The following is a 13,875-nucleotide window of genomic DNA, read 5'->3' as shown; positions in this document are numbered from 1 at the left end:
ATAATTTTAAAAAAACTCAAGTTAACAAATAGTCACCTACACTACTTTTATTCAATAAATTGACCATTGCTTTATTTTTTATTATTATTTCAAGTACTTTTATTTTATTGTTTGATATATGAAATCGACTAAAAGTATTGGATTTGAGAAAATTAATTATTCATAATACTTTTTTTTCTTGATTGAATTTCACATGTATAACATAATAACATTTTTTTAAGTACAAATAGAATTCCATTCTCTTAGATGATATTTTAATTCAACAAAACTTACTATGATAATTATTTTGGTAAGATTTCATATATTTATCTGTAAAAAATAAAAATAAAGGAAAGGGGTTGGTGGGAGTGTTATCTTGTTCAATTCCGTACAAATATAGAATGAATTATCTCTCCCAATCGGTAAAAATCAGGGAAAAAAACACATTTGGTAACGTTTGAAATTTCAAGGCTACACTTGGCGCCAACTTGGTCTCAAAACACACGGTTTGGCGCTCTGGTTTTCCATCAAATTAGACACTATTAAAACCCCTTCTTCTCACTCTCTCACTCCAGTTCTAGGGTTTCCATTCCCTTCTCTTTCTCTCCCCTCTCGTTTCAGTCAGTATAGTGTAATCTTGTCGAAATGGGGTCTCTCCCCGAGTCCGCTCTCTCCAATCAGACTGAAAATCCAGGTATTGTTCTTTATTGAGTTTGTCTTAACCTATTTCGATTGATTTCTTTAACACAATTGGGTTATTTTGTAATCTGTTTTTATGCATGTGTTTTTGTTTTTTCATTATGATTCTGCATTCTCTTCATAGCTTTCTGTATTGATACCTAGTAATTGTTATAGCATCGAAGAAGAAGATGGGTAAAGCAAATGCTACGGTGAAAGCTGAGCCTAAAGGGAAGAAGCGTGTTTCCCCTCGGAATGCAAGTAGCGAAGAAGAGGCTTCTGGGCCTCGAAAGCTGCCCAAACGAGCAGCTGCTTGTACTGACTTCAAGGAGAAATCTGTTCGCCTGTCCGAAAAGTCTCACCTTGTAGAGAACAAGAAGGATCAGCTTGTCGACGATGAGATCCTGGCTTTGCGCCTTACTTGTGGAGAAGGTGGTGATGATGGTCGCCCCAACAGAAGGCTTACTGAGTTCATTGTGCATGATGAAGATGGTGTTTCGCGCCCTCTCGAGATGTTGGAAGTCGATGACATGTTTATCTCTGGCGTTATGTTGCCCTTGGAAGAAATTTCTGACAAGGGTAAGCTAGGAGGAGGCATAAGATGTGAAGGTTTTGGGCGAATAGAATCGTGGGACATCTCTGGTTACGAAGATGGACAACCAGTTGTATGGCTTTCGACTGAGGCTGCTGATTATCACTGTGTTAAACCTGCTGCTACTTACAAGAAATTTTATCTCCATTTCTTTGAGAAGGCTCGTGTATGTGTCGAGGTCTACAAACAAGTTTCTAAATCTTTTGGAGGGAGCTTTGATTGCAGTCTTGATGAGTTACTAGCTGGTGTTTTTCGTTCAATGAATGCCAGCAAGTGCTTTTCAGGTAACTTACCTATAAGAGACTTTGTTGTTTCACAGGGTGAGTTTATATATAAACAGTTGATAGGCTTGGATGAAACATCCAAGAATGGTCATCTGTTTGCCAATGTGCCTGTTCTTGCCACTCTAAGAGATGAGTGTAAAAAGCGTCAAAATTTCATGGAACCAAAAAACATCCCTTCAAGTGGGACATTAAAGATCAATTCAGAAAGTGGAGATGCTAAAACCAAACCAAATGCATCTGGTTCACCCGTTTGTGCTGAAGAGGAAGATGAGGATGTGAAACTAGCAAAGTTATTGCAAGAAGAAGAGTACTGGCAGTCAATGAAGCAGAAAAAGGGCCGGGGTTTGGCCCCAGGGTCAAGCAAGTACTACGTTAAAATTAATGAAGACGAAATTGCAAATGACTATCCTCTACCTGCTTTTTACAAGAACTCCGCTGAAGAAACTGATGAGTTCATAGTTTTTGATAGTGACTTGGATATGTGCTATCCTGATGAGCTTCCTCGAAGCATGCTTCATAATTGGTCTCTCTACAATTCAGACTTGAGATTGGTTTCGCTAGAGCTTCTTCCTATGAAACCTTGTTCAGATATTGATGTTACAATCTATGGATCTGGTGTAATGACTGCTGATGATGGAAGTGGATTTTGCCTTGATAATGATTTAGAACAGTCTTCTTCAAAGAGCACAGAAGCGCAAACTGTTGATGGTATGCCAATCTATTTGAGTGCTATAAAAGAGTGGATGATTGAATTTGGTTCGTCAATGGTTTTCATTTCAATCCGAACAGATATGGCATGGTACGTTTTTTTTCTCTTGTCATTGCCACTCTTTTACAAAGTTTAGTTTCTGCGACTTATAGTATTTTAATGAACACTTGTTACACATTTTTACAATTTACTTTGTTTTTCCTTTCTCAACAACGATGAATATTATTAAGAAAGGCTGAAACAACTTATGAAATAATGTTTTGGATTAATGCATATGTATAGAGCATGGTGTCTGTACTGCACACATTATTTTGAAATTTAAGTCGTATGCAAGTATGGTAATAATGGTGAGCGTTAATGTGTAGTTAAGCAGATAGGGTCAGTATAATTATTCTAGAAGAGATCAAATATGGTTACTAAAACAGTGGGTGTTTCACTTCTCTCCAAAATTCCAGGTACAGACTTGGCAAGCCATCAAAGCAATATGCACCTTGGTATGAAACTGTTCTAAAGACAGCGAAGCTTGGGATAAGTATTATTACTTTGTTGAAGGAACAAAGCCGAATTTCACGTCTATCTTTTTCTGATGTCATCAAGAGAGTATCTGAATTTAAAAAAGATGACCGCGCTTATGTTTCTTCTGATGCAGCAGCTATTGAGAGATATGTAGTGGTACATGGGCAGATTATACTACAATTGTTTGCAGAATTTCCAGATGAAAAGATCAGAAAATGTGCATTTGTGATGGGTCTTACAGATAAAATGGAGCAGAGGCACCATACTAAATGGTTAGTAAAAAAGAAGAAGGTTGTGCAGAAGAGTGAACTCAATTTGAATCCAAGAGCTGCCATGGCACCTGTGACATCTAAGAGGAAGGCTATGCAAGCTACTACTACGAGGCTGATCAACAGAATCTGGGGGGAGTACTATTCAAATTACTCTCCAGAAGAATCGAACAAAGAAGCTGAAGGTGAAATAAAAGAAGAGGATGAAGTTGAGGAGCAAGAAGAAAATGAGGAAGATGATGCTGAAGAGGACTTCCTAGGGTTGGAGAAAGCAGAGAAACCTAGTCCATTGTTGAGGAAAACTAAATCATGTTTTACTGAAAAGGAAGTATCTTGGGATGGAAAGTCTGTTGGTAAAACAACTTCTGGTGAAGCTCTTTATCGGAGAGCATTCCTTCGTGGAGAAACAATCACTGTTGGGGGAGCTGTTTTGGTGGAAGTTGAAGACTCAGACGAACAACCAGATATATATTTGGTGGAATATATGTTTGAAGCATCAGATGGAGGAAAAATGCTTCATGGAAGAGTGATGCAACGAGGATCTCAGACAGTTCTTGGAAACACTGCTAATGAAAGAGAAGTATTCCTGACAAATGAATGCATAAATGTGAGACTGGAGGATTGTAAACAGAATGTTGTTGTGGCTATCAAAATAATGCCATGGGGCCATAATCACCGGAAGGATAATGCAAATGCCGACAGGGCTGATAGAGCAAGAGCAGAGGAGAGGAAGAAGAAGGGTTTGCCAGTTGAATATTACTGTAAAAGCTTGTATTGTCCCGAAAAAGGTGCCTTCTGTAGTCTTTCTCCTGATACTATTGGCCTGGGTTCTGGTATCTGCCACTCTTGCAGAATCAATGAAGTTCAGAAAGAAAAGGAAGTTTATAAAGTGAATTCATCTAAAAGTAGTTTTGTCTATTATGGAATTGAGTATTCTGTTTATGATTTTGTGTATATAAGCCCCCATTCTTTCTCTGAGGAAAGAGTGGAGAGTGGAACTTTTAAAGGTGGGAGGAATGTGGGTCTTAAAGCTTATGTTGTGTGCCAAGTGTTGGAGATTATTACTAAGAAAGAAACCAAAGAAGCTCAAGTTAAATCTACACAGGTGAAGGTGAGGAGATTTTATAGGCCAGAGGATATATCATCTCAGAAGGCATATGTTTCTGATATTCGGGAGGTAAATGCTTACTAAAATGTGTTTTTTTTACCTCTAGCAAAGCTTCTTACCATGTTTTAATTTATCTTCAATTTTAAATACTGATCTACTGTATATTGATAATTGCTCAATCTTTATCTTAATTAAAGTTCCTCTCTATTGAATTTAGGTTTATTACAGCGAAGAAACACATGTTATGACTGTTGACAACATTGAAGGGAAATGTGAAGTCAGAAAGAAGAATGATGTTCTACTACTATGTGATGGTCTTGCCATTTTTGAGCATATTTTCTTCTGTGAGCGTCTGTATGATCCTAAGAAAGGATCACTCAATCAGGTAGTTGTTTGTTTAGATCTATAATTAAATTGCTTTATTGATGTTTATAAAAATGTAATTTCAGGCAATAAAATTTATCAAAGGTGAATAAAAAGAAGCTTTATTTTTTAAATACAAATTTTTGTCTCTTTGTGGACAGTTGCCAGCTCAGGTAAAACTAAGATACTCAACTGTCAAGTACGGCAGTGATGCTGTGTCTAGAAAGAAAAAGGGCAAGAGTAAAGAGGGAGAAAATGATTCAGAAATTGAAAAACCTATAGAAACATCTCAGGAGAAGCGTTTGGCCACATTAGACATTTTTGCTGGTTGTGGCGGTTTGTCAGAAGGCTTACATCAATCTGGTACTTATGTTTGGTTTCTCTTTTACCACGATGTTTGTTTCCATTATCAACTACTCAATGATAAACATGTTTATTTATAGGTGCTTCATTAACTAAGTGGGCAATTGAGTATGAAGAACCAGCTGGAGAAGCATTTAAACTCAACCACAAGGAGTCATCGGTGTTTGTTAATAACTGCAATGTGATTTTAAGGTAGAAGTCTCAACTGAATGGATTTATCCCCCCTCCAGTTTGCAAGTAACTTAGTTTGTTGTAATTTGTAATGCAGGGCTGTAATGGAGAAGTGTGGGGATGCAGATGATTGCATTTCGACCTCTGAAGCAGCTGAGTTAGCTGCAGCACTCAATGAAAACATAATCAATGATTTGCCACTGCCAGGGCAAGTGGATTTCATTAATGGAGGACCTCCATGTCAGGTATGTACAAGTTTTACCTTTTTATGCTCAGAATTCATCTTTAATTCTGTTAAACATAAGGCCTTGTGGAGTTGTGGGAATAAACCAATTGGGGAAAACCATTTCTTTTTGCAGGGATTTTCAGGAATGAATAGGTTCAACAATAGTACTTGGAGTAAAGTTCAGTGTGAAATGATCTTGGCGTTCTTATCATTTGCAGATTACTTTCGTCCCAAGTACTTCCTTTTAGAGAATGTGAGAAACTTTGTATCCTTCAACAAGGGTCAGACGTTTCGATTGACTCTGGCTTCACTTCTTGAGATGGGTTATCAGGTAGGTTATGTTCTACTGCTTACAATGGAAACTAAACTACTTACTACAATTTCTTTTCTATATATAATATATATCGCTGATGTATTTGTCTGGTTTTGTGGGTGTATGTAAGGATACTTTTGTTTATGTTTGAATATAAAACATGAACTTTAATAGTGCATTTATTGATGTTGATATGTAGGTGAGGTTTGGTATTCTGGAAGCTGGAACTTTTGGGGTTTCTCAGTCACGAAAACGTGCATTTATTTGGGCAGCCTCCCCAGAAGAGGTTCTCCCAGAGTGGCCAGAGCCGATGCATGTTTTTGCTGCCCCAGAATTGAAGATTTCATTATCAGGAAATCTACAATATGCTGCTGCTAGGAGCACTGCAAATGGTGCTCCTTTTCGGGCAATAACTGTGAGGGATACTATTGGTGATCTTCCACCTGTAGGGAATGGAGCCTCTAAGACCAATTTAGAGGTATTTAAATTCATCTATCATGGTTTTTTATTTGTTAATTTTTTTAAATTTAAAGAACTAAAGAACACAAACATATCCGATTGTTGTTTATACAGTATGAAGATGAACCCATCTCATGGTTTCAAAAGAAAATTAGAGGGAACATGGCAGTTTTGACTGATCACGTATCGAAAGAAATGAATGAGCTGAATCTTATTCGATGTAAGAAGATTCCTAAGCGAGCTGGTGCAGATTGGCATGACCTTCCTGATGAAAAGGTGCAAGAGAATTAGTAAAATTTTGTTTGTTTTATGAGAAACTCACTGATTATCAATAATGTAACTTACACATTCAAACAACAAATTGTAGGTAAAACTGTCCACAGGACAAATGGTTGATTTAATACCATGGTGCCTGCCAAATACTGCCAAGCGCCACAATCAGTGGAAGGGCCTGTTTGGAAGGTTGGATTGGGAAGGGAATTTCCCAACTTCCATTACGGATCCTCAGCCAATGGGTAAGGTTGGGATGTGCTTTCACCCTGAGCAAGACAGAATTCTGACAGTTCGAGAATGTGCCAGATCGCAAGTAAGTTTATGTTTCTTTAAATAATTTTCTTACTGTTAGAACATGCACCAAAGGTTAAGCAAATAAATTTCTTTGCTGCTGTAAGTTGAAGCTGAAAAAAAAACGGGGTAGGTTATATAAACAACTTGGCAGTGATTTTTGAAGTAAAACAAGCTTACCCAGTAAAAGACATAAAAGTAATAATAAAGTAAGTCTAATTGCTCCTATAGTTGTCAAGCTAAGGTCAAATGGCTTCCCAACTTGGTTCTTGGACCTATTTCTTTGTGATAATTGAGACTTAATAAACAGTAAAATTATCAAATTATGGGTTAGTAATCAGATAAAAATTGCTGAGGTAGTATTATCATATTGTTGAAAAATTCTCTTTATATGCTGATGCAGGGTTTCCCGGATGGTTACCAATTTTCTGGCAACATTCTTCACAAGCACAGACAGATAGGAAATGCTGTACCTCCTCCTCTGGCATATGCATTAGGTAGAAAACTCAAGGAAGCCTTGGCCAGCAAGAGATCCAGCTAGAGAGTTACTTTCGTTATTGTTCTGAATAAGAAGTTGTGCAAGATCAAGTAGGTGCGGATTATTTTTTCTCAAACCACATATTGGAGAAAAGGCGAAATCAAAGCATTTTCCGCCCAATATTCATTTCATGAGTTGGAGAATTTTCTTTATTGGCATTGTTTGGTGACACATTCTAGCTTCATGTAACTCATCAAAAATGCAGTAGAAGTTAGAACACACCACAGATCTAAGGCTATGTTCACCACATTAGATCATTTTAATATATTTGTTAATAAAATAGGGAAACATTAGCTTATTCAAGATGGGTGATTTATATGTGAAATGCTTGTGGCTAGCATTTGTAGTATGTAATTGGATGATTTTATACACCGAGCCATTTTTTAAAAGTTTAATTTACATATTTATGCTTGAGTGGTAACATTATCTTATATCTTTGCAGGGAAATAAATAAATTATGAAACTAATATCTTTTTTATGAAAATTTGGAACCCTCTCTAAAATCTACAACTTGTACATCCTAATCGACAATTCACTTGTTATACCTATTAACAATATCATAAGTTGTATAAACTACTTTGTATATTTGTGTATCAATAAGTAACATGAGCCAATTTGCTTAAAAAAAAAGTAACACGAGACTAAAAAATAAGTTGTAATTTTATACCAAAACGAAAATAAGTTTACAAATTCATGTGAGAAATCCAATGTAGAAATGTGTTAGAAATCAGAACTAAACAATTTTGTAAATTTATGCATCAATGAACAATATATACGGATAAAGGTTTCACTATTATAGGAGAGTCATCTAAAAATTAAGTTTACAGCCATTTTTTGCCATTATTTAAAGCAATATTACATTTTAATTTGAGAGATTTAATAAAGAATAGTTGTTTCCAAAGTGGTAAAATTAGAAGGAATCAAACAGAGGTACTAAACAAAACAAGTAAACAGTTTTGAGGTTAAAGTTGAGATATAAAATATAGTTTAGGGGTCAAAGTTAACAATTATAAAAACTTAGGGACCAAATCAGGAATAAAACAATAAATTTGAGAAAGCTAAAAAGTGAAATGAAATGAACCCTTTTTATTTCTCTTCCCCAATTTCCCGCCGTCTTAGAGAGATATACATTCCAAAATTCCAATCCAAAGCTATCATTTTCCCGCCAATACGAAGGAACCCATATCCAGTCCTTTCTAGAGAGAGAAAGAGAAGAGAAGAGAGAGAGAGAGAGAGAGAGAGAGAGAGAGATGAGTACGGCGATTCGGAAGAAAGTGCAGAAGAGGTGCAAGATCAGAGGGTATAACCTCAAAGTGGATGCGCTCGACGAGATTCTTTCCTTCATCTCCCGCTTTCCCGACGCCGATGCCAATGACGCCATCGATCTCCTTCTCGATGAGCTCCATAACCAAACTTGTAATCTTAAGCTCATTCATCTCTCACTCTCAGCTCTACTCAATTCATTCGAAGTCCTCTCTCACTCTAATTCAATTTCTTTTTTGTGGCAGTGAAATCTCTTATCATAGATAAGGAGGTGGTTCAAGCCGTTGTTACCCTTCTCTTGGAGGCCGAAGCCGCTGGTGACGAAGAAGGAGACACCTCACATGCTGCCTCTACCATTTCCGCCATTCGAGTAGTCGACGCCTTCTTGCTGCCCAAACTACGTTACGACTCTATTAGGAAGCTTTTCTATGAGTATGTTCTGATCTCTAAACCCTCTTTTTGATTAATTGTGAGCTGCACTTGTGTTTTTCTTGTACATTGCTTTCTAGTTTTGCGAAATTGGGCTTTTGGAATGAAAATTGCTTGTACTCTAGGGTTTTTGTAGCACCCAAATGATGGTATGAATATATTTCTAGAATTTTGGATAAATTGTATTGGAAATCTGACATTGCTTCATCATTTTTCTAGGCATACTGGAAATCTGCCCATTCACGGTGATGCTTCTGGGAAAGCAAACCTTTACCGGGATAGGTATCAATTGCTGTTCCAGAGGCTCACTCGCGATCAGCATTTCTCTAAACCTGCATTTGATTCCGAGATTTCGAATGTTGGAAATTGTGAGGTAGTCTCTCTAGAACACCGGAGAAACTGGACAGTGCTAGGATTTGTTAGTGTCACAATTTTTTGTGATTCTAACTTCTAATTTGTTCAGAACAATCACTTATTTTTTGTGATGAATTTTCGTGCAGATATCTCCAATCCAGTCTCTGGTTGGGCAAACGGGGAGAAAATGGGTGATGGGTTTGATATCTCAATTGGAGGATGGGCACTTTTATTTAGAAGACCTTACAGCATCAGTGGAGATCAGTTTGACCAACGCAATATCCTTTGAAAATGTTTACTAATCATATTTGGTTCCGGGTTTTGGCCTTTTACAACTATACTAGTAATCTTTTAAAAGCTGTTCTCATTTGGTAATCATAGAATAGCAAAGAATTTATTTTAAGTATTGATGAGATAGTGGTTAGGGATGTTTCTATTTCTTAGCTAGATCATCAAATCTTGAAATGCTTGAATCTGGAATTTCATGTTCATTCGAGACTGGAAATGTAAAATCATCATTTTCTTTGACAACCAATACAAGATAACAACAGGATTTTTTTCTGAGAACACTATAGTTGTAGCAGAAGGTGAAATGCGTGTAGAAGGAATTTTTCAGGTTAGCTTTATTCTTATCCTGAAAAGTGCTACGCCTTGATTTGATATTCCAATTTTTTCCCTTCTGAAAGTTGCTTTTCAGTTTCTAGTTTCAAAGTAGTAAACTGTTAGCATCAAACCAGCTTAGTTCTTTTTGTTTTGTAACTTTTGTTGCCCCCACCCCACGATTATTTTCTTTGCTGCAGCTGGCTAGTGTGGTGCTTTTGTTATTGTGCTCGTTGGATTTCATAAGTGCCTCTTGTTTTACTTATTTTCGCAACTAGTCAAGTAATTCAGAAATAAATAAAGCTTATGTTGTTATAATAATATGCTTGAAAGTAATTATACGGAAAAATGTTCTTATTATGGGCTGGGCATTTAATGGAATGAGTTTCTTGGTTGGCTACTTGCCAAAAGTAAAATAAGAAAAAGTGTTGATTACTTTGATACTTTGTTGGCTATAGGTCAGAGAGAACAGAAAGGCTAACAAATTCATGTACCTGCAATATTGTGTGATTTTTCATATAGGATTGTTAGTTTGAATTCTTCACAAAATCAAAATCATGTGAAAACCCAGTTATTTTCATTTTAACGTAACCTTTTTTTTTCGTAGTTGAACTTTGGTTATTTGTAGTATTTATTATTATTATTATTATTATTATTATTATTATTATTAAGCAGTTCTTTGTAATGCTAAAAGCCTATAAAACTATAGATTTAGGTATTATAGATTATGGTGTTTTTTCTGTTGAATGTTTCAATATGATACTAGTTCTTAAGTAAAGTAGGTGCTTTACATAATTGATCATGGATACCACTTCATATGAGGATTCCAGTTTTGAATGTGTGTAATATTTTATTCTTTTTGCTTTCTACCACGTGAAGAAAGGGCTATGATACCTGAAGAGGGTGATTGTGGTTAGTTAGGGTATGATCTTTCTGTTCTAATCTTGTTTTCTTCTTAGTTTGCTTTTTAGTTTTTATGTTTATGTATTTTTCATTTGTAAATTAATGTTAAGGTGAACAAGAACAAGCTGCAATTCACTTGTTTTATGCTCCACTTGACTTTGTATTCACAACATTCATATGTGAATTCTACTTTTACCTTAGTTACTAGATGCTAACTCCTACCGAGAGGTGTAAATATTTAGAGTTCGGATTTGCAAGATGCTAAAATTTATTTGCTGATGAAGGTCATTACTTGTGGATTTCCCCCATTGGAGGACAGAGAGAAGTCACTCAAACTGCTTGCTGGGCATGACTTTTTTGGCAGTGGTGCACTATTAAGAGAAGAGACTGTATCCGAATTTCTAATGATAATTTTACTGATTTTAGCATTACAATATTATTTCATATTTTAGAGTAACTAAAGTTAGGGGAAAACCTTTAAGGGCTGCTTGTGTTTCCTATACACTAATCAATAGCTTAGACTTGCAGAATTGGAAAAGAAAGCAGTTAATGACATGTTTGTCATAATCTCTGACATATGGCTAGACAATGAAGAGGTGATTGACATTTTCTTCAGATTTGTGTGTGTATATATTTTTTGGTTCTTATAATTTATTTTGTTAAAGACTCCTTGTAACTTCAAATTGTTCTATCCGTAGAGAAGGCTATGGGAAAGCTAGCCACTGTCCTTGATGTTTTTGAGAATGAGGAGGTGGTACCTTCCTTGTTTGTGTTCATGGGAAATTTCTCTTCCCACCCATGTAACCTTTCATTTCCTTCTTTCTCTAGCCTAAGGTTAGTAATCTTTTAGAAAGATCCTCTTAATTATCTTTTCCGCAGATGATATTTTGTTCCTTGTACTACTACTAGCAAAAATGATGATCAACCTGGATATGCAGATCCCAGTTTGGAAAGCTAGGGAAAATGATTGGAATGCATCAACGGCTGAAAGAGAACAGTCGATTTCTGTTCATCCCAGGCCCTGATGATGCTGGTATGCATAACAAGAAATTTTATTCTCATTTTCTATGAGAAAATGTAGTGAGAACATTCTAAATGCTATACTTTGTGTATTGAGAAAATTCTGTTTTTTGAAAACTTAAGGTCCATCAAAAGCTCTACCCAGGTGTGCTTTGCCAAAATATTTGACTGAAGAACTTCGAGAACACATTCCAAATGCTATATTTTCAAGCAATCCTTGCAGGTTAGATTGTTTTCTTCAGCTGCTAGACTATTAATAAGAAGTTTTATTGAATAAGTTCAACAATCCAAATGACATTCAGTAAAATTTTAGGTTCATGAGGTCCTTGTCAGAGGTTTGGATTTCATTTGTTGTATTTAATATAGCCATTGATTTTTTTTCCCTGCCAAAATTTTCCGTTATCCAAATGCAGAGTCAAGTTCTTTTCCCAGGAGATTGTATTTTTTCGCGAGGATCTGCTGTACAGAATGCGCCGGTCATGTCTGCTTCCCCCTTCTGCAGAAGAAACTGAAGATCCTTTTGAACATGTGGGTTTTCTTATCTTTTTTCTTCATTGATTGATTGACCTCATGCTTGTTAGATCATAGAGCTAATGAGATTCATGTTTCTGTTGTAGCTTGTTGCTACCATAACCCATCAAAGTCATCTCTGCCCACTTCCTCTTGTGGTTCAACCCATCATCTGGAACTACGATCATGCTCTTTATCTTTATCCAACTCCACACACGGTAGTACTTTTACTGATGTCTTTTTTCTTTTTTGAAACTAGACTCCCTGCCCAACTCTACAATATTTGGGAATCAGAAATTTTAGCAATTGCTATATAAGTAGTTGAACTTTAGGCGGCAAACTACATGCCTGATCATTTGAGCTACTCTTCTTGGGTTTACTAATGTCTTATTTTGTATGGCATGACTTAGAATGCAACCTTGCCAAGACTAATAAACCACTTGTGCCGGGAGATTTAAAATATAAATGTGATTAAATCTGGTGATATGGACTTTCTTTACTTCATTATTGATGGTTTATATATCGAATCTTTTCCTCAATTGATGATTTGAAGAGATATGCTTTTAAGTACAGTATTTTTAGTTTTGGAAACTGAAAAACATGAAAGACCCACTTAATGGTTGGTTTTATATAACTGCTTAGTAATGGTCTAAAAATCTGTATTATACTTTTGTCTATCTGCACAGATAGTCTTAGGGGACAGAAGTAAGCAGAAGGCATTTAAATACACAGGAATCACCTGCTTTAATCCTGGCTCCTTCTCAAGTGATGGTACCTTTGTGGCATATCGTCCCTGTAATCAGGAGGTTGAATTATCTGCTTTGTAAGAGTTAAAGAGATACGCCTAGATGCAAGAAGAGAATTAGTAGACGATGCAAAGCACTCTTTGTCCTCACGTGTCACGTGTGACTTGTGGAGGCATATCTTAAAAACTGACTGCTGACTTTAACTACTGGAAATTTCTTAGAAATAGTTTATTTAGTTGAAGGTGATGTGCTTGAACTCTTAGCGTTACTGCTCTATTTTCTAAAGCTTTGATTGGAAATTACAACCATTGTAATTAAAAGTTGTTGCTGTACAGTTTATTTGACATTAGTAATTTATTTCTAGTCTAGAGATTTCTTCTGTATCAAATATTTTTCTGAACTCAAAGTGTATTTGATATAATTTTGGGCATTTGTGACGCGTTTCTTCTTGTCCCTTGCTTTATCTGAATCTGATGTGAAGAGTGGAATGAGGATTTCACAAATTTATTCTCATATTATATTACATACCCAAATGATTTTAGACCATTGGTTTTATACTGTAGTAATCTAGATTAGATTTAAGTGATATATAAGTGTATGAATGGATGTATATGTGAATATAATATATATATATATATATTCACAGTATTGCATAAAGTGGTTGTGCACACAAAAAGTTAAGCTGTAGGGTTCATTGGGTCGAAGTTCCCAAGCAAAGACTGGATACATCATGATGACTGTAAGTGAATAGCAGTTGTTTTCTGAAAGTGTTTATAATTTGTCAACCCTTTAGTTATGCGTATATAAGACCTTTTGTGTTCAGCGGTGCAGGTCTACTTTCGTCTTGTCGGCTAACAAATTTGTCAGCCGCAGCTTTCAACTGGGTAGCTTCACCAAGAACCAAGGTGATGTACTTCA

General features: G+C 36.1%; 2 protein-coding genes across 2 annotated transcripts; both read left to right on the top strand.

The window, feature by feature from the left end:
* The first annotated feature begins 496 nt into the window (after positions 1-496).
* On the top strand, positions 497-7,527 carry LOC133822632 (DNA (cytosine-5)-methyltransferase 1-like). Its single transcript, XM_062255033.1, has 12 exons — positions 497-673; positions 835-2,332; positions 2,698-4,204; positions 4,353-4,520; positions 4,660-4,861; positions 4,942-5,053; positions 5,130-5,277; positions 5,392-5,589; positions 5,771-6,049; positions 6,145-6,306; positions 6,398-6,616; positions 6,998-7,527. Exons 1-12 carry the CDS (start codon positions 625-627, stop codon positions 7,133-7,135), a joined length of 4,680 nt encoding a protein of 1,559 aa, XP_062111017.1. The 5' UTR covers positions 497-624; the 3' UTR covers positions 7,136-7,527.
* A 718-nt stretch (positions 7,528-8,245) lies between these two features.
* Positions 8,246-13,394, top strand: LOC133822631 (DNA polymerase epsilon subunit B). The gene is made up of 13 exons (XM_062255032.1): positions 8,246-8,548; positions 8,641-8,827; positions 9,044-9,197; positions 9,325-9,457; positions 9,718-9,794; positions 10,966-11,070; positions 11,197-11,277; positions 11,385-11,515; positions 11,620-11,714; positions 11,825-11,924; positions 12,115-12,229; positions 12,319-12,429; positions 12,898-13,394. The coding sequence occupies exons 1-13, from the start codon at positions 8,383-8,385 to the stop codon at positions 13,036-13,038; spliced, it is 1,596 nt and encodes a 531-aa protein (XP_062111016.1). The 5' UTR covers positions 8,246-8,382; the 3' UTR covers positions 13,039-13,394.
* Positions 13,395-13,875: the final 481 nt, after the last annotated feature.

This window comes from Humulus lupulus, chromosome 3 (genome assembly GCF_963169125.1).
Source record: "Humulus lupulus chromosome 3, drHumLupu1.1, whole genome shotgun sequence".
In the NCBI taxonomy this organism is placed as follows: Eukaryota; Viridiplantae; Streptophyta; class Magnoliopsida; order Rosales; family Cannabaceae; genus Humulus; species Humulus lupulus.
The sequence above is the reverse complement of the archived record's forward strand: the minus strand, read 5'-3'. Positions and strand labels throughout refer to the sequence as shown.